This window comes from Chiloscyllium punctatum, chromosome 12, assembly GCF_047496795.1.
Source record: "Chiloscyllium punctatum isolate Juve2018m chromosome 12, sChiPun1.3, whole genome shotgun sequence".
NCBI classification, from domain to species: Eukaryota; Metazoa; Chordata; class Chondrichthyes; order Orectolobiformes; family Hemiscylliidae; genus Chiloscyllium; species Chiloscyllium punctatum.
Window position 1 is genome coordinate 14,990,678 of NC_092750.1, and position 21,461 is coordinate 15,012,138.

At 44.7% G+C, this 21,461-nt stretch overlaps 1 protein-coding gene across 1 annotated transcript in view; it reads right to left on the reverse strand.

Annotated features, from left to right (window-relative positions):
- Positions 1-21,461, reverse strand: part of uba1 (ubiquitin-like modifier activating enzyme 1) — a 298,897-nt gene that overhangs the window by 172,114 nt on the left and 105,322 nt on the right. The window contains exon 17 of the mRNA XM_072581907.1: positions 16,649-16,844. Coding sequence (XP_072438008.1) covers positions 16,649-16,844 — 196 coding nt within the window. The remainder of the gene's footprint in view (positions 1-16,648; positions 16,845-21,461) is intronic.

Sequence of the window (21,461 nt, forward strand, 5' to 3'; positions counted from 1 at the left end):
TCCTCTCACCTTGTGACATTTAACAGGCTTCATCCAGAGGCTCACTGATGATGTTGCCTAGTACGGTGACGAAACATCTGAAAACGAATCTTCCAGCTCAGCGAGCAAACCTATATCCAGAACCTCAACCGGAGTTACAAACCTTCTCAAAACCTGCTGTGGCATTTAATCTCACTCAGCAATGCCTTTCTGTTCCTTTCTCCCTCATGTTTTCCTAACTCCCTCTTGAATGCATCTTTTCCATTCACCTCACCTACTTTTTGTGATAGCAAGTTTCAAATTCTAATAACTCTTTGGATAAGAAGCTTGGCCTGACTTCTCAGTTGGTCTTAACTGCAACTGTCTCATAACTATAGACCCTAGACTTGGGCCTTCCTACAAGTGGAAATAACTTCTCTATCACAACCCTGTCAAATCTTTTCATAATCGTAAAAGATCACCACTTAGTTTTCTTTTTTCTACACGAGCACTATGGCACATCAAAATAATTACTTCAGTATTATATCATGAATAGAACACACACACTGAAACAGGATGTTTCACACAAGTAATTCTCCAGAGGTTGCTTTTTGAAGGGGTGGAAGGTTTTGAAGATATACTGATTGGGAGGCACTAGAGATAAGAGTCTTGGTTAGAGTGGTGCTGGAAAAGCACAACAGGTCAGGCAGCATCCAAGGAGCAGGAAAATCAATGTTTCGGGCAAAAGCCCTTCATCAAGAATGAAGAGTCTAGATTGCAAGGACATGATGACTGAAGCCTCTACTGTCACTGGTGAGGTGGGGGAAGGAGATGATGGCATTGTGGTAACGTCACTGGACTGGTAATCCTGAGGCCGAAGGTAATGCCCTGGAGTCCTGGGTTTGAATCCTTCCATCACAGCTGGTGGAATTTAAATTCAATGAAAGTTAAATCGAGAAATAAAAGCCAGCCTCATGAACGCTATTCTACAGCATGGAACTATGCATTGTTGTAAAAGGCCATTTTGTTCAATGATGTCCTTCAAGGAAGGGAATCTGCCATTCTTACTTGGTCTGGCCGACATGTTACTCCAGACACAAAGCAATGAGGCTGATATTTAGCTGGCCTCTGAAAATGACCACTCAGTTCAAAGATAATAAATGCTGGCCTTGATAGAGATGTTCGCATTTCATGAAATAATAAAATTTTAAAAAACAGACCAGAGTTTAAGTACCAGATATATGGAGTTGGGATGCAGGGTTATCAACAATTCCAGAAGCAGGGTGGAGAGGTTGCCTAGGCTACAACTGTATTCCCAGGAGGATAGGAACTTAAGCAGTGATTATTTAAGGTATTTCAAGAAGATTGAAGAGTTTTAAAGAGCAGAGAGAGAAAAACTAGTTTCTCTGATTGCGAGTGCAGGCCACAGACGATACAAGCTTAAAATTACAGCTAGGTCAATATGGGAGATTAAGCACTTCTTCAAACAAAAGATAGTGAAAACTTGGAAGCTTCTTTTCTAAAACACCATTCAGGGCATCAATTGAAAACATAATGACTGAGATTGATGGGTTATGTTAGATAAGGAGCAGAGAGGATTTTAGATCAAAGTTTGTAGACAGAGTTAAGTTACAAGTCAGTTACATATCTGAATGGCATGTGATGTTTGTACAGTGGTCAATTCCCCTTGTTGCCAGGATACATCTGAACATGCTCAAGTACAATGCAGGAAAGTGGATGTGAGGAACGTTAAATCTGCCATGATCCTACTGAACGGCAGAATAGGCTCGAGGGGCTGAATGGCCTATTTCTGTTCCTACGGTCTTAATGAGGAAGAGATTTAGAAGCCAATTTGTGAAGTCATACTAAGACCACATTTACAGAGACATAGAGATGCGCAGCACGAGATCTGACTTGTCCAAGCTGACCAGATATCCTAAACTAATCTAATCCCATTTGTCAGCACTTGGCCCATATCACTCTAAACCATTCATCTGACTCTCACTTTGGAAAGATGTTGCTTCACTGATCAGAGATGTGGAATGCAGAAGAATAGGTGGACAAAAAGAAAAGTCTAGGAGATAAACAAAGAGTCTTCAGTTGGACTTTTGAAAGCAGGGAGAGAGCTCTTGTTGGGACATAGCTGAAAGGGCAGCACCAATGGTGGAGTGAAGAGGTTAAAGAACAATAAATAGATTTGGTGCAAAAGCAAAAGCTAGTTCAGACTTGAGGTTGAAGGGGATCATTGAGTTAACACATTGTATTTCACAAGAGTTGGAATGGAGGGGGGAGGAAATCATGGTATTGCTTGCTCCTCTCATCACACCTAGAAATATTGGTCTTGAGCCAACTGACTTTGAAAAAGATTGCCCTGCAGCAAAGATACAACGGGAGTGGGCTTTGGTAAGCAGAGAGCGGGATGTCTGTCCTCAGCAAATGGAGGTCCGATCCCTTGAGATCTGATTGGCCAGCAGCGGGGTTGTCCCAGCAGTGCCAGAGTTCAGCTGTGGCCTCTCCTGGAACTACAAGCCATCCCAGGGAAAGTGGAATAAAACCAAGTTGTGGCGGATGCAGGAAATCTGAAATAAACACACAGAAAAAAACTCAACAGCTTCTGTGGGAGAGAGAAACAGAGTTAAACTTTCTAATCGACCATAACTCTCTGATATAGTAGAATAAGGATGCTGGACTCACACCTATTCTATAGATTTAAATCTGGGAGGGATGAAGGACATTAGGCAAGGGGCAGGGGAAGGCATTTCTGTCTGTTGGGGACGGAGTGGGCAGAAACAAATGGGAGGTACCATCTTGTGTGGGGTTGCTTCTGGGCAGTAGAGAACACCCCTCCAAAAGGAGGTACCTTGACCCTCTTTTAGTGTGAGGTTGTGAAAGAGCAGCAGCCTCCATCATCCCACTCCACCTGCCCCTCCCACCCCCACTCCCCCACTCCCCCACCACCCCCATTCCCTCACCACCATATTTTGGTGGCAAAGGCAGAGTTAAACGGCTTCTAAATGGCTTGAGGTAGACTGATGCTTACCCACCCGCAGTGGGGTTCAAGTTTGGGTGGGGGGAGTAGAAGTTGCCCTAGTCCCAGAGGAACCATAGGCTGTTTTCTCATGAGGGAGAGACAATTGGTACTGAGTTTAACCAAAAAAGTCACTATGCCTCAGTTGAGGGGCAACCTTGAGAAAGTAAGGCCTTTGTGGGGACCTCAGCTGCTACAGGAATTGAACTCATGCTGTTGAATTTGCAAACCAGCCATCCAACCAACTGAGCGAACCAACCTGATGACTGCAGGAAGATGGTGGACTGGCCAACTGTTCTGGTTTACATTCGGGCAATGGGGAGGGCATTGCATTCGGCTGTAGGTGTGGGCTTTGTCTTGAGAGAATGAGAGTTTTGATATTGATTCTCAGAGGCTAAGAATCCCTGTGGCACCCTCAATGACCACAGGGAAAGGTTAGAATATAGAACATAGAACATAGAACATAGAACATAGAACATAGAACATAGAACATAGAACATAGAACAATACAGCACAGAACAGGCCCTTCGGCCCACGATGTTGTGCCGAACTTCTATCCTAGATTAAGCACCCATCCATGTACCTATCCAAATGCCGCTTAAAGGTCGCCAATGAATCTGACTCTACCACTCCCATGGGCAGCGCATTCTATGCCCCCACCACTCTCTGGGTGAAGAACCCACCCCTGACATCTCCCCTATACCTTCCACCGTTCACCTTAAATTTATGTCCCCTTGTAACACTCTGTTGTACCCGGGGAAAAAGTTTCTGACTGTCTACTCTATCTATTCCTCTGATCATCTTATAAACCTCTATCAAGTCACCCCTCATCCTTCGCCGTTCCAACGAGAAAAGGCCGAGAACTCTCAACCTATCCTCGTACGACCTACTCTCCATTCCAGGCAACATCCTGGTAAATCTTCTCTGCACCCTCTCCAAAGCTTCCACATCTTTCCTAAAGTGAGGCGACCAGAACTGCACACAGTACTCCAAATGTGGCCTAACCAAAGTCCTGTACAGCTGCAACATCACCTCACGACTCTTGAATTCAATCCCTCTGCTAATGAACGATAATACTCCATAGGCCTTCTTACAAACTCTATCCACTTGAGTGGCAACCTTCAAAGATCTATGTACATAGACCCCAAGATCCCTCTGTTCCTCCACCTGACCAAGAACCCTACCATTAACCCTGTATTCCGCATTCTTATTTGTTCTTCCAAAATGGACAACTTCACACTTGGCAGGGTTGAACTCCATCTGCCACTCCTCAGCCCAGCTCTGCATCATATCTAAGTCCCTCTGCAGCCGACAACAGCCCTCCTCACTGTCCACAACTCCACCTATCTTTGTATCATCTGCAAATTTACTGACCCACCCTTCGACTCCCTCATCTAAGTCATTAATAAAAATTACAAACAGCAGAGGACCCAGAACTGATCCCTGCGGAACTCCACTTGTAACTGGACTCCATGCTGAATATTTACCATCTACTATCACTCTCTGACTTCGACCGGTTAGCCAGTTTTCTATCCAATTGGCCAAATTTCCCTCTATCCCATGCCTCCTGACTTTCCGCATAAGCCTACCATGGGGAACCTTATCAAATGCCTTACTAAAATCCATGTACACTACATCCACTGCTCTACCCTCATCCACATGCTTGGTCATCTCCTCGAAGAATTCAATAAGACTTGTAAGGCAAGACCTACCCTTCACAAATCCGTGCTGGCTGTCCCTAATCAAGCAGTGCCGTTCCAGATACTCGTAAATCCTATCCCTCAGTACCCTTTCCATTACTTTGCCTACCACAGAAGTAAGACTAACTGGCCTGTAATTCCCGGGGTTATCCCTATTCCCTTTTTTGAACAGGGGCACAACATTCGCTACTCTCCAGTCCCCTGGTACCACCCCCGTTGCCAGTGAAGACGAGAAGATCATTGCCAACGGTACTGCAATTTCCTCTCTTGCTTCCCACATAATCCTAGGATATATCCCGTCAGGCCCGGGGGACTTGTCTATCCTCAAGTTGTTCAAAATGTCCAACACATCTTCCTTCCTAACAGATATCTCCTCTAGCTTATCAGTCCGTTTCACACTCTCCTCTTCAACAATACATTCCCTCTCGTTCGTAAATACTGAAGAGAAGTACTTGTTCAAGACCTCTCCTATCTCTTCCGACTCAATACACAGTCTCCCACCACTGTCCTTGATCGGACCTACCCTCGTTCTCGTCATTCTCAGGTTTCTCACATACGCATAGAATGCCTTGGGGTTATCCTTGATCCTATCCGCCAGGGATTTTTCATGCCCTCTCTTAGCTCTCCTAATCCCTTTCTTCAGGTCCCTTCTGGCTATCCTGTATCCCTCCACTGCTCTGTCTGAACCTTGTTTCCTCAACCTTATGTAAGCCTCCTTCTTCCTCTTTACTAGACATTCAACCTCCCTCGTCAACCAAGGCTCCCTCACACGACCATTTCTTTCCTGCCTGATCGGTACATACATATCAAGGACACGTCGTATCTGCTCCTTGAAAAAGTCCCACATTTCCACCACATCCTTCCCTGACAGCCTATGCTCCCAACGTATGCTCCTCAAATCCTGTCTTACAGCATCGTAATTTCCCTTCCCCCAATTGTAGAAACTTCCTTGTTGTGCGCACCTATCTCTCTCCATAACCAAGGTGAAAGTCACAGAATTGTGGTCGCCATCACCAAAATGTTCACCCACTAACAAGCCCACCACTTGTCCCGGTTCGTTACCGAGTACCAAATCCAATATGGCCTCCCCTCTGGTTGGACAATCTACATACTGCGTTAGAAAAGCTTCCTGGACACACTGCACAAACACCGCCCCATCCAATCTACTTGATCTAAAGAGCTTCCAATCAATATTTGGGAAGTTGAAGTCGCCCATGACTACGACCCTGTGGCTTCTGCACCTTTCCAAAATCTGTTTCCCAATCTGTTTCTCCACATCTCTGCTGCTATTGGGGGGCCTATAATAAACACCCAACAAGGTGACTGCACCTTTCCTATTTCTGACTTCAGCCCATACTACCTCCAGAGGCAGATCCCCCTCAAACTTCCTTTCTGCAGCCATTATACCATTTCTAATTAGCAATGCCACCCCCCCTCCTTTTTTACCACCCTCCCTAATCTTACTGAAACATCTGTACCCAGGAACCTCCAACAGCCATTCCTGTCCCTCATCTATCCATGTTTCCGTGATGGCCACAACATCGTAGTCCCAGGTACCGATCCACGCCTTAAGTTCACCCACCTTATTTCTGATACTCCTTGCATTGAAGTATACGCACTTGAGCCCATCTCTGTGTCCGCAAGTAGTCCCTGTCAGTGCTACCTTCTCCACAGCCTCCCTACAGTCTTGGACATCCTGACACACAGCTAGCTTACTTGCTGGACTACAAGTCCGGATCCCATCCCCCTGCCAAATTAGTTTAAACCCCCCCGAAGAGTGCTAGCAAACCTACCCCCCAGGATATTGGTGCCCTTCTGGTTCAGGTGCAACCCGTCCTGTTTATACAGGTCCCACCTTCCCCAGAATGCAGTCCAATTGTCCAAATATCTGAAGCCCTCCCTCCTACACCATCCTTGCAGCCACGTGTTCAACTGCACTCTCTCCCTATTCTTTGCCTCTCTGTCACGTGGCACCGGCAACAACCCAGAGATGACGACTCTGTCTGTCCTAGCTTTTAGCTTCCAGCCTAACTCCTTGAGCTCTTGAATGACCTCCCCACCCCTCTTCCTACCTAGTAACATTCTAACTAATTTGCTGCTTTTGAAAAGTTAGAGTGAAGAAATGAGGTGAAATACTAAAATGCCTATGCTAATGGATATTAAATAAAGGGACCTCCTTTTTTTTTTAAAAACAGATTCAGGAGCTACCCAGCAGGCTGCTTACACAATGGGTTTTACTTGTTTCACACTGCCTTGGTTTGCCTAACGTCTCAGATGCCGAGTAAAAAGTAAAACCCTTGGCATTACTTGGAATTTTGAAACACAAACCGTTAACAAGACAAAAAGTATCGTTAACAACAGGAATTCTGTCTGTCACATCTGGCTGCTCTTGCATGTTATACCATCTGACCCAATGGTATTTTTGTTTTGGTGTGTGGGGCTGGTGTGGATGAGGAGGTAGGCACAGTGGAGGGGAGGAGGGTGCGACCCCTGAGAGCTATATTTTCCACATTACATCCTGCTTTTAAATCAGCAATCTATCCTCCCCAGCCTCCGACTGCACACGTGCCAACACAAAGCCTCTTGTTTTCATTCGGGATTAACCTTTCCTTGTCTTGCCCCGAGAGCAATGTCACAAAAGACCAATGTCGAACAGTGAGCTCACAGGAGGTAGGGAGGCCCCACCAGCTGGTGTTCATTTAGGCTTTCAATGAATTTTAAAAAATAAGCATTACTCAGCCAGTGGCACCTGAACCAGATTGTGTTCTTGTCGAGGAAAGAATTTGATATTGGAACAGCGAAGATAGAAAAGTCTAAAAACCTCTCAGATGCCTTGCTTGGACTCCAGCTGGTGTTATGATATGATGTGTGAGCACCCTTAAGAGAACACATCTTAACCCACTGTCAATTATCATAAACCTTGGTACAATAAGATGCATGAGGTCCATGACTTGTTGGCAGTCTGAAACCACACTGATAGGACTTGGATGGACTATCCTGAGCTTCCAGTAAACACTGTCTGAATCATAAACAAAAAGGTCAAGTTACCACAGCCTTACCAGACCCATTGGCTGCTCTCTCACCAGAGAGACAGAGAGAGAGAGAGAGAGAGAGAGAGAGAGAGAGAGAGAGAGACACACACACAGAGACAGAGAGAGAGAGAGAGAGAGAGAGAGACAGAGAGAGAGGGACAGAGAGAGAGAGAGAGAGATGGTTGGTTGGTGCTTGTTTAACTTGGGGATCAGCACAGTTCAGGTGATGGGAAACAAGAGTCTTAGTTGGTGTCACTCTACGTTGTAAACCAGCCTTCCAGCCAACTGACCCCAACAACCCCACTCCCCCTCCATGGCTTTGCTTAACCCAAACATGTAGTTTCACCAATACTGTGTGTAATTGGTCTGTTTACATTTCGAAGAAGAATGTAACCAGTGGAACTCCACAAGAACACACAGATACGTCAGTGCAAGCAACATGGCACTCCAAAAAGTACTGCATTAATTAGTTTAAAGTTATGTTGTTGGCCTCCCCTTTGGAAAGGAGGGTCAGTCCCTCTGTAGCCTCTCCCCTCCCCAACTCTGTAACCTCCTCCAGCTCTATAGTCCTTTGAGATGATCATTCACCTCAAGCCTATAATTATGGCCTCTTTGGCATTCCTGATCATCTTCTCTCCTCCATTGGGAGTTGTGCCTTCTGCTCTATCTTGACCACGCTCAGGAATTCCTTCCTTAAGTCTCTCTGTTCATCTCTCTTTCCTCCTTTAAGACATTCCCTAAAACCTGTTGCATTGACCAAGCTTTTGATCACTTGTCCTAATGGGTCCTTGTCCGGCAAATTTTGTTCAATCATGTTCCCATGAAATTACACTGTGGCGTTAGATAAATGCAAGTTATAGCAAAGGCGCCAAGAGGTCAAGGAGACCATTATGTAAAGGAGTGGGGAGGGCTTGGCATCAGCCACCCCCTCCTCCCCCCCCCACTATTGTTTTCACCCACATTCATCTTTTTCATTTATGGGATGAGGGCATCGTAGGCCATTTTTGCCTATCCCTATATGAAGAACATATCAGAATTAACTACCCAGCTGTTAAGACCACTTGATATTATGGCAGCACACCAAACGACAGCCACAGTATGCCAATTACTTACCAGGACAAAGGACCCCATACCCACAACGTGTCAGACCAACGTGGCACACAAACTCCATTGCAACAAGCACTACATTGGACAGACAAGTAGAAAACCAGCCATCCGACTTCACAAACACCAACTGGGAACTTAACACCATGATCCACCCTCTCTCATCTCTGCACACACAGACCAAGAGGGCCATCAATTCGACTATGACACAGTAATCATTCTAGAACAAGCTAACCAGAGACATGCCAGAGTGTGCTTGGAAGCCAAAAAAGACCATTAACAAACACAGAGATAACCCTGTGCACGAACCAGTGCAGAGAAGACCCGAAGTGACACTCATCCCTAACAGACCAGACACACAGAAAAACCAAACGGTACAGAACAACAGTGCTTCATTGAAGTCGCTTTGATGATGTTACCTTGTATGGTAATGAAACATCTGCACAATAACGCAGCAGCTCAGCCAGCTAACCAACTACTTCAGCCACAACCTGAGCTACAGATCTTTGCAAAAAACTTCAAGCTAGTACAGGCGCATTGGCTGAATGGCCTTGTGTACATTTGGGTTTCAGTGCGTGAAACATGGTGCTAGTAAATTAGACTTTCCAAAGGTTTTGCTCACATGAAGGGTTACACTCTACACATGGCTGTTCCACATGCTTTGCAAAATTAAGCAGCTGGTAATACATCTTCCCTTGCCAGGAGCGTTTGCCAAAATAAATTCTGATTTGTTGTGGGGCTGGGGGATGGGGTTGTAATGGTGGAGGGGAAGGATTTGTAGACATTGAGATAAGGACAGAAAGTGCGAGAGAATTTAGAATTTCTTGGCATGAAACGTTAGGTATTAGGGTCAGTCGGTTCATGTCAGCAGCAGCAGCAGGTTACGTGCAGAGCACACTCCCCACACAGTGTCTTTCAAGCTCAGACTTTGGAGAGCATCCTTGTCCTGTTGGTATGATTGCCCATTACCCCAGTCTGTCATTCTTCCAGCTCCCCTAGGGTCACTGGAAGTGCCATGGTACTGTCGGTGCGTCTGGGATGTGGAGCTCGAAGATTGAGGTCCACTCTGTCCCAGAGATTTGTCATAGCACCACTGAGTAATTTGACTGAAAATATCTAAATGTACCAAAAATGTGGCTGGAGTAGGCTTTCAGACCCTTGTCTATTTTAAATGGAGTCTCATGTAGATAGGATATGAATGGATATGGTCTGATAGTGAAGGTGGCGTTTGGTATGGAACATAGAACATAGAACATAGAACATAGAACAGGCCCTTTAACCCACGACCATTGATCCACATGTAAGGTAAACCTAATGTACGGACCCTCAAATTTCTGTGACCATATGCATGTCCAGCAGTCTCTTAGATATCCCCAATGACCTTGCTTCCACAACTGCTGCTGGCAACGCATTCCGTGCTCCCACAACTCTCTGCGTAAAGAACCCGCCTCTGACATCCCCTCTATACTTTCCGCCAAACAGCTTAAAACTATGACCCCTCGTGTTAATAATTTCTGCTCTGGGAAAAAGTCTCTGGCTATCAACTCTATTTATGCCTCTCATTATCTTGTTCACCTCAATTAGGTCCCCTCTCTTTCTTCTTTTTTCCAATAAAAAAAATTCAAGCTCAGTTAACCTCTCTTAGTAAGATAAGCCCTCCATTCCAGGCAGCATCCTGGTAAACCTCCTCTGAACCCTCTCCAAAGCATCCACATCTTTCCCATAATAGGGTGACCAGAACTGGACACAGTATTCCAAGTGTGGTCTAACCAAAGTTTTATAGAGCTGCACAAGATCTCACGGCTTTTAAAGTCAATCCCTCTGTTAATGAAAGCCAAAACACCATATGCTTTCTTAACAACCCTGTCAACTTGGGTGGCAATTTTAAGGGATCTATGTACCAGCACCCCAAGATCCCGCTGTTCCTCCACAGCGCCAAGAATCCTGTCTTTAATCATGTACTCAACTTTCAAGTTCGACCTTCCAAAATGCATCACTTCGCATTTATCCAGGTTGAACTCCATCTGCGATCTCTCAGCCCATCTCTACATCCTGTCAATGTCACGCTGCAGCCTACAACGACACCTCCAACCTTTGTGTCGTCTGCAAAGTTGCTAACCCATCCTTCAATCTCCTCATCCAAGTCATTAATAAAAATTACAAAGAGTAGAGGCCCAAGAACAGAGCCCTGTGGAACACCACTCACCACTGACTTCCAGTCAGATTAATTCCCTTCCACCACCACTCGCTGTCTTCTGTCGACCAGCCAATTCTGTATCCAGACAGCTAAATTTCCCTGTATCCCATTCCTCCTGGCCTTCTTAATGAGCCTACCATGGGGAACCTTATCAAATGCCTTGTTGAAGTCCATATACACCACATCCACTGCTCGACCATCATCAACTTGTCTAGTAACATCCTCAAAGAACTCAATAAGATTTGTGAGGCATGACCTGCCCCTCACAAAGCCATGTTGACTGTATTTAATCAAGCCATGCTCTTCCAGATGGTCATAAATCCTATCCCTTAAATTCCTTTCTAACACCTTGCAGACGACAGACGTGAGACTGACTGGTCTGTAATTGATGGGGATTTCCCTATTTCCTTTCTTGAAGAAAGGAATTACATTTGCCTCCCTCCAGTCCTCAGGTTCGACTCCGGTGGAGAGCGAGGTTGCAAAGATCTTCGCAAGCGGCGAAGCAATCACATTTCTCGCTTCCCAAAGCAGCCGAGGACAAATCTGGTCTGGCCCTGGTGATCTGTCAATCTTAATGTTTGTCAACTTTCAGCACATCAGCTTCCTCAATATCTATCCATTCCAACATGCTTACCTGCTCCTCAATGGTTTCATTCACTACAAGGTCCTTTTATTTAGTAAAGACAGAAGCAAAAAACTCATTTAGGGCTTCCCCTACCTCTTCAGACTCTATATACAAGTTCCCTATGCTATCCCTGATCGGCCCTACTCTTTCTTTGATCATTCTCTTATTCCTCACATATGTGTAAAATGCCTTTGGATTCTCCCTAATCCTTCCTGCCAAGCCTTTTTTGTGCCCCCTCCTGGCTCTCTTCAGACCATTTCTGAGCTCCTTCCTCGCCTGCCTGTAATCCTCTAGAGCTGAGCAAGACCCTTGCTTCCTCCACCTTATGTAAGCTGCCTTCTTTTTTTTGACGAGAAGCTCCTCCGCTCTCGTCATCCAATGTTCTTTTATCTTACCCCTTCTTGCCTGTCTCAGAGGAACACATTTATGCATCACTCGCAACAACTGTTCCTTAAACAGTCTCCACATGTCTCTAGTGCCCTTTCCATGGAACAATTGCTCCCAGTCCATGCTTCCCAACTCACGTCTGATAGCATCATAGTTTCCTTTTCCCCAATTAAATATCCTCCCATTGTGCCTGCTTCTCTCCTTCTCCATAGCTATGTAGAATGTGAGGCAGTTGTGGTCACTATCACCAAAATGCTCTCCCACCGCAAGATCTGACACCTGCCCCGGCTCATTGCCGAGCACCAAATCCAAAATGGCCTCTCCCCTCGTCGGCCTGTCAACGTACTGAGTTAGGAAACCCTCCTGAACACACCTTACAAAAACAGCTCCTTCCAAACCATCTGCTCGAAGGAGGTTCCAGTCAATATTGGGAAAGTTAAAGTCACCCATTATGCATTCCTTTATTGGTCAGACCGTTGAGTACAGGAGTTGGGAGGTCATGTTGCGGCTGTACAGGACATTGGTTAGGCCACTGTTGGAATATTGCATGCAATTCTGGTCTCCTTCCTAATGGAAGAATGTTGTGAAACTTGAAAAAGTTCAGAAAAGATTTACAAGGATGCTGCCAGGGTTGGAGGGTTTGAGATAATAGGGAGAGGCTGAATAGGCTGGGACCATTTTCCCTGGAGTGTCGGAGGCTGAGGGGTGATAGACAAGGTCCTTTCCCTGGGGTGGGGGTGTCCAGAACTACAGGGCATAGGTTTAGGGTGAGAGGGGAAGGATATAAAAGGGACCTAAGGGGCAAGTATTTCATGCAGAGTGTGGTACATGTATGGAATGAGTTGCCAGAGGATGTGGATCTGGTACAATTACAGCATTTAAAAGGCATCTGGATGAATAGGGATGGTTTAAAGGGATACGGGCCAAGTGCTGGCAAATGGGACGAGAGTAATTTAAGATATCTGGTCGGCATGGACGGGTTGGATCGAAGGGTCTGTTTCCGTGCTGTACAACTCTATGACATTAAGTGATCTCAGCTTGGAAGGTTTATCACAAGTCACAAATAAAAACGGAAATTTCTGGAAAAGCTCAGCAGGTCTGGCAGCAACTGTGGAGAGAATTCAGAGTTAACGTCTTGGCTCCAGTGACCCTTCCTCAGAGCTGGTGGTGGCTAGGAAAATGTTTTTTTATGCAGAAGATAGAGTGAGTGGAGGGCTAAGGAGTAAACAATGTGTGAAGATAAAGCCCAAAGAGAGAAGAACAGCTGGACAGACAAAGGGATGGATCATGATCAGCCTGGAAGAATGAATAGCTGTTAGTGTACAATTAGTGGCTATCAATGAATAGTGTGTAACCGCAAACCTTGTGATAACAAGGCCTAGTGTGTGAAAGTTGAGGTAAGGACATGGCAGAAGGTGCCTCAAGCCCTAAAATTGTTGAACTCTATATTGATTCCAGAAGGCTATAGTATTCCCAAGTGGAAAATGACAGGTTTGTGCTGAGCTTCACTGGAGCACTGCAGCAAGCCTCAGACAAAGATGGCGGCCAGGGAACAGGGTGGTGTGTTGGAGTGGCGTGCAACGTTTTTGTATACAGAACCTGGGTGTTCTGTGAAGCATTCACCCGGTCTATGCTTCGTTTCCCCAATGTATGGGAGACCATATTGTGACCAGTGAATCTAATAGACTGGATTGAGTGAAGTGCAGCTTCACCTGGAAGGTGTATTTGGGCCCTTGGATATTGAGGAGGGAGGAAGTGAATGTGCTGGTGTTACATTTTCTGCGGTCACACGGAAAGGTGCCATGAGGCTTTGGGGACATGTTGGGAATGAAGGAGGAGTGGACCAGGGTGTTCTGGAGGGAATGGTCCTTGCGGAAGGCTGACAGATCTTTGGGGGGGGGTGGATATATGTGTTTAATGGTGACATCCTACTGGAGGTGGCGGAAATGGCGGCTACTGCTCCTGTTATCACAAGTGGCATTTTTGAGCTGGTCAACATTCAGGTAAGGACTGGTGAGTAGTATGTAACAGAAAAAATCTAAACATCTCCCTCATACTCAACAAAATTGCTAAATGCTCTACGGCTCTATGTTCCTGATGGTATGCTGGCCCAGAAGGTGAATACACATGTGCTCCGTGGTCAGTTGGTAAGTTGGATACAAATTTGGCTTGGTCATAGAGACCAAGGATAGTTGTGGAGGTGTGCTTTTCTGACTGGAGGTCTACAGCAAGTGGTGTTCTGCAAGGATCAGTGCTGGGACCTCTGTTGTTTGTCTTGTATATAAATGACCTGGATGAAAACTAGTAAGTTTCACTAATTGGTAAGTCTGCAGATGACACAAAAGTTGGTGGAGCTGTGGATAGGGAGGAAGGTTATCAAAGGATCCAGCAGGATATAGATCAGTTGGAAAGTTGTCTGGAGAAATGGCAGATGAGGTTTAATGCGGACAAGTGTGAGGGGATGCATTTTGGGAGGTCAAATGTAAAGGAAAAGCATACAATAAATGGTAGGACCCTTAGCAGCATTGATATACTGTGGGATTTTGGGCTGCCTGAAACACAAGTGGGTAAGGTGGTGAAGAAGGCATGCTTGCCTTCATCGGTTGGGGCACTGTTGGGACAAGTCATGTTGCAGCTGTGTAAAGCTTTAGATAGGCCACATTTGGAGTATTGCATGCTATTCTGGTTGCCACACAGTAGGAAGGATGTTGAGGCTTTGGAAAGGGTGTGAGAGAGCTTTCCCAGGATGTTGCCTGGATTGGAGTGCATTAGCTATAATGAGAGGTTAAACAAACTTGGATTGCTTTCATTACAACACCAGAGGCTGAGGGGCGACCTGAAAGAAGTATATAAAATTATGAGAGGCATAGAATGTGCAGTCAAGGAGGTGGTAGAAGCAGATATGACAAGCAACCTTTAAGAGAGATTTAGACAGACCCATGAACTGGAGGGGATACAGGGATACGGATCGCATGCAACCAGATGGGATTAGTTTAGAATGGTATCATGATCAGCACAGACATGGTGGGCCGAAGGGCTGTTACTGTTCTATATTCTATGATGAGCGGAGTGTCATTGGGGTGTGGTGATGGGTAATGTATTGAATTTGGGCAGATAGCACAGGAAAGCCTGCTGAGTCTCAAAAACCCTCCAGGAAAACTGCCAAAATTAAGACTAGCCACTCAGCCAATTTCAGGAATGTTTTAGCCCAACATTCATTCAGATAATGTAACCTGTACCTGATTTGTATTTTATAAGTTGGAAGCATCTGGGATGTCATGGCTACATTCATTTCCACCATTCCCTTCTTATTGAGATTAGTCTAGCCTACTGACTGGGAGAGATATCCATACAATGAGCTTATCTTCTGTCTAAGACAATCTTGATAAACAGCAACTCAGTTCATTAAATAGGATACAGTAGTTAGTTATATTACATCGACGTGACTGTCTCTTCTGAGACATAAGGCTCAACCTAAGAGTAAGTTCACATTACAGCTAGTAAAAATATTCTCATACAGCATTAGAGTTCTCATACATTGAAATCTAATGACTCTCTAAAATCTTTGGTTAGCTCCTTTCAAGTATTGTCTTTTATATGTATGGAGCAGATCTCACAACTTGAGTTAACCCTTTCAGATTCCAACTGTCTCGTTTTACAGCTGTCATGCAATAAACTACATCTTGTTAAGATAAGAGCCTCTTCTTGTTCAGATTCACTAGTGGTTGATCCTTGACCATTGGAAACTAAATAGGCCCTCAGGCACTGACAAAGAAAGGGGAAACAGTGACGAGTGTTGTACCTACAAATATTCCTGATGAAGAGCTTATGCCCAAAACGTCGATTCTCCTGCTCCTCGGATGCTGCCTGACCTGTTGTGCTTTTCCAGCATCACACTCTAGACTCTGATCTCCAGCGTCTGCAGTGCTCACTTTCTACTACCTACAAATATTACAAGGTTCACCCCATTTCAAAATGCTACACCAGAGGAATAGATTCAACCCATGAGTCTTGCTGGTATTTCATTCAGAGGCAAATGAACAGTAGGGGGGAATTCACTCCGCTCCTTGTGGGGATGAAGGAACAGAACAGTGGTTTTATCATTTTCAAATAAATCACTGGCTGAGGTTCTACCTCAGGCCTGTCTTTAGCATGCAGTGCCTTGAGGATTGACACCATTGGGAAGTACGACAAGGTCAAAGGGCAGCCCTCTGGTGTTTTCAGCCAGGTGTTGGAGATGTATCACTGAGCTAATAAAAGGCCAGCACAAAATAGAAACTTAAGCAGAAAGAAAAAGCTCACAATTGCGGATTCCCACTCCCCCTCCACTCAGTGTTGCCCGCCCACCCCTTCCAAGTAAATACAATATGATGAATTGTTACTGCAGTTCATATTACCTTTCAGTAACCCCTATTCTGCATGTGGGGAGGAAGAAAACAGTCTGCTCTCCACCTTACAAGAAAGATTATTCAGTCTATGGCAAGGCTCCGTATGAAAATCTCTTCTCACTAAACCTTTCTGCCAGAGTAATTAATTCATGTTCAGTCCCAGTGCTAATTTATTCCAATGCCCCCAAAACACCCTCACTGCCCTCAATCCCCCTCCCGCCCGCCATACCTGGTCTTGTGGGAAATTGTGCAGGAGCTGCCGGATATTGTTGCTGTACTGTGTCTGCCAACGTCTTCGGGCCCAGGCCACGCAGTCAGCCCAGCACTTGGGTTTATCGGCGTCCAGACTCTTGTAAACACCTTCCAGGATTTCGAAAGCTTGACCTTCCTGTAGCTTCATTGTATGATCAATAAAAGAAGGGTCTCTGTTTAATGTAGAGAGGAGTCAGTTATCATGAGAGTTCAGACTTCAGTTCAGAAACAAGTCGTATTACAACTTCTGCCGTAATGTCAAATTGAGGGCAGACAGTTGGATGTGAAGGGAAACAGTAATTTTATTTTAAGCAGCATTGCCAAAAAAAGGGGTGCAGTGTTCTTTAGCTTTACACTCGACAGTGAAACACTGCAAATTAACTCAAGTTTCATCATTTACAAAGTTTGGGAGAAGATTTGTAGCTCGGGTGCTTGTTGTTGTGGTTCTGTTCGCCGAGCTGGGAATTTGTCTTGCAAACGTTTCGTCCCCTGTCTAGGTGACATCCTCAGTGCTTGGGAGCCTCCTGTGAAGCGCTTCAGGTGTAACCCTTCTTCAGGGCTGGGAGTGGGTACAGAAACGTCAACTTCTCCACCTCCTGATGCTGCCTGGCTTGCTATGTTCTTCCAGCCTCCTGTTTGTCTACTGCTATTCAATCAAGCATGGCTGATCTGCCCCAGGCTTCAATTCCACTTTCGCAAATCTCTGATTTTACAAAAACTTTACCTACCTATTTTTTTGAATAATTCCAGTGATCTAACCTCCATAATTCTCTGGGATACAGAATTCCAGGCAGTTAATAGCTGCTGAGAGAATAAATTCCTTAGCATCTCAGTTTTAAATGTTTGTCCCCTTACTCCAGGACCCAATCCCTAGTTTGAGATTCCCTCTCTTGTGAAAATGACTTCTCAACATCCACCCTGTCAAGACTCCTCAAACTCTTGTGTTTCAATAAGATCACCCCTCATTCTTCTAAGCTCTAACTTGTTAAGGCCTAACCTGCTTAGCTAGTCTTGATAAACCAACCCCTTCATCCCAGGAAACTCTTGTCTTCTGTGTATTAACCAATCTTCAATCCTTGCTAATACATTATCCTCAATAACATGAACAACACTACTGCCTTGCATAATAAACTTTTATATGGCATCTGGATATCTAAATACATTACATCTACCAGTTCCCCTTTATCAACTTTGCTTATATCCTCAAAGAACTCTAGCAAATTTTTCAAACATGATTTCCCCTTCATCAAATCATACTCACATTAGGCTTTTCTAAATGTCCTGCTATTTCTTCTTTAATAAGGGCATAAAATATTGCAAGACGCATCATAGCAATGTAAGAAAATACAGTTTGATACCATGCTGCCTAGCACAGGTAACCAAAAGCTTGAGTAAAGTGGCTAGTTTTGAGGAATGTCTTAAATGAGGTGAGAAAGCAGAAAACAATGGGACAGACTGAGGGAAGGATTTTAGAGTGTGGGGCCTAGTTTGCTGAAGGCACCAACTTCAAAGATTAGATTTTTGACTTGCTCTTTGCAGCAATTGAGCAGTGGCCAACCACACAAAGGGACATTTATTTCAACACAGCTGGGCCTATCTTCCCTAGATCAGTGATACAACTAAAGAGGAACCTGATGTGAGTTCGCTTCCAACAAGGTGCTTTACCTGATGAAGCAATGTTTATGTTATTCCCTATATCATGTTATTGAAGAACCCAACAGATATTTATTACAACTAACTATTCTGTGCAAACGTTACATTCCTCAGGCACATAAGTGTTTGGGATTGTATTAAGCTATTGGTTATATCAGAGGAACATACAGCATGGAAACAGACTCTTTGGTCCAACTTGTCCATGCCAACCAGATATCCTAAATTAATCTAGTTCTATTTGTCAGCATTTGGCCCATATCCTTCCAAACCCTCCCTATTCATATAGCCATCCAGATGGGCAGCACGGTGGCTCAGTGGTTAGCACTGCTGCCTCACAATGCCAGGGACTGGCTTTGATTCCACCCTCGGGCAACTGTTTGTGTGGAGTTTGCACATTTTCTGTGTCTGAGCAGGTTTGCTCCGGTTTCCTTCCACAGTCCAAAGATGTGCAGGTTAGATGGATTGGCCGTGATAAGAACAGAGACAGGCTGGGACACTGGGTCTAGTTGGGATGTTCTTTGAGTTTGGGATGGTTGGGGGGTGGGGGGGGGGGGGGGGGGGGGGGGAGGGGAGGAAGGAGGGTCAATGGGCTGAATGACCTCTTTCTATACAAGAAGGACTCAATAATTGCTGTAACTTGTGGGAATCAGCCGAGTTTAGATTGGCTGTAATAGGTCTTGCACAGCAACTGTGATGCACTTCCAAACATACTTTGTTGGCTGTAGTTCTATTTTAAGCTTTCCAGTGATATAAGTATTTTCTTTTTTTTAACCTTCAACACACAATTACTGTCAGGATGACAGTACTGTATATCTTTAAGAGATAGGCACATGACATAATCGCTACTAACATTGCCTATGGGTATAAAAATCTCCAACTTCATCTTAACTCTGTCCCTGGAGCATAGTGCACTATCGTAAATATGTCGTGTTGTGGCTGTATAGGACATTGGTTCGGCCACTTTTAGAGTGCCATGTTCAATTCCAGTCTCCCTATTATAGGAAAGATGTTATTAATCTTGAAAGGGTACACAAAAGATTTGCAAAGATGTTCCCAGGATTGGGAGAGGTTGAGGTATACGTAGAGGCTGAGTAGGCTGGGGCTTTTTTCCCCTGGAGTGTTGGAGGTTGAGGGGTGACCTTGTAGAGGTTTACAAAGTCATGAGGGGTATGGATACGGTGAACAACCAAAGTCTTTTTCCCAGCGTAGGGAAGTCTAAAACTAGAGGGCATAGGTTTAAGGTGAGAGAGAAAAGACTAAAAGGGTAATGAGGGGTGCCTTTTTCACACAGAGGTAGTGCAGGTTTGGAATGAGCTGCCAGAGGTGTTGATAGAAGTTGGTACAATTACACCTAACCTGCACATCTTTGGACTGTGGGACAAAACTGGAGCAAACCTGCTCAGACACAGGGAAAATGTGCAAACTCCACACACAGTTGCCTGAGGGTGGTATCAAAGCCAGTCCCTGGCGTTGTGAGGCAGCAGTGCTAACCACTGAGCCACCATGCTGCCCCATTCCAGATTCCATGAACATTTTTGTGTAAAAGCCATTGCAAGGTAAGTATCACAGACAGTGTGAACTCCCCTTCTCTCTTCAAAATGGATCTTTTGCATGCCCTTGAACAGACAGATGGGCTTGGTTTAATGTCACATTTGAAAAATGTATTTCCGCAGAGGGACACTGTCTCCTGCACTGCGAGTATTAGTCTGGTCTTTTGTGCTTTAGCCCTGCAGTCAGATTTAAGCACAAGTCACCACGTGACTCAGAGGAGAGGGTGCTGCCAACTGACCTACTGCTAAGACGCAAGTAATTCCGAGGCATATTCAAGGGGCTGAATTAGGGCAACAATGTGCTGTTGGAGGAGGTTACAGAGATAGGCCAGGCAGGGATTTGAACGAAAGGATGTTAAATAGACAGCTGCAGAATAATCACAGCAAATACAGGACCCAAAGCTAGAGAGTGAACAAACATCAAACATCCCTGCACAAAGCCAGGAATTTGAGAGTTAAATGAAAATGCAAGTTTTGGCACCTCATGATTGTGGTGGAGAATGACATTGTTCAGTGGAGTATATTAACTGGAACCGAATGACACAGCTGAAGGATGAAAGGGATTGGATATAAATCTTTGCAGCTTGTAGTTTTAACATGCTTAATTTTCAAGTTGCTATGTGAAAATGTGGGTGAAGATAGAGAACACATAAAAGACTGCCAGAAATTGATAAATAACATTAAAAAGTTACAGGTTAAATAATTCTTTTTAGATCTTGTGCACTGAATTTTGGGCTTTTTAAAAATTCATTCACAGGATGAGGGCATCACCAACTAGACAGCACTTACTGCTCAGTTAAGAGTCAACCACATTGCTGCGGATCTGGAGTCACATGTAGGCCGGACCAGATAAGGATGGCAGTTTCCTTCCCTAAAGGAAATTAGGGAACCAGATGGAATCGTGGTTATCATTAGACTCTTAATTCAGATTTTTAAATAACTGATTTCAAATTCTACTCACTGCCATGGTGGGATTTGAACTTGGGTCCCCATAACATTATCTGGGTCTGTGGGTTAACATCAATAGACCATCAGCTCCCATTTGCCATGTTTAAGAAGAGGTGGTTGATAGGTGATTTTAGAAAGTTTATTATGAGTGACCAGCAGGAAAGTGAAGCTGAGATCATAACCCAGCTCTCAGCCATGATCTTAATGAATGGTGGAGCAGACTCTTGGGCTTCCTACTGTTCCCAAGCCCATAAGATATAGAAAGAGCAGTTCAAAAAGGCAGCTCAAGGGCAACCTTTTCAAGGGCAACTAGGCATGGGCAACAAATGCCCATCAGTCAGCGATACCAAGCCAGTGACACCCAGAACCGATAAATGAATTTAAAAAAGACATATACCATCTCATCAAAGGGATAGGAAAATCATTACTGGCAACTACAGGACTGGAGCTCAAGAAAACTGGTTCAAATTAGAGTGGAGTGTTTTTCAAACATTCTTTTTTATACTTATGGAATAAACTTCCAGATCGAGTAATGGGGCAAAACCTCACGGAATAATCTATGAAATAATCTGTGACAGTGGATTGGATTGATGTGAATGGATACAGCATCCATAATCATCATGTTTTGGTCAGAATATC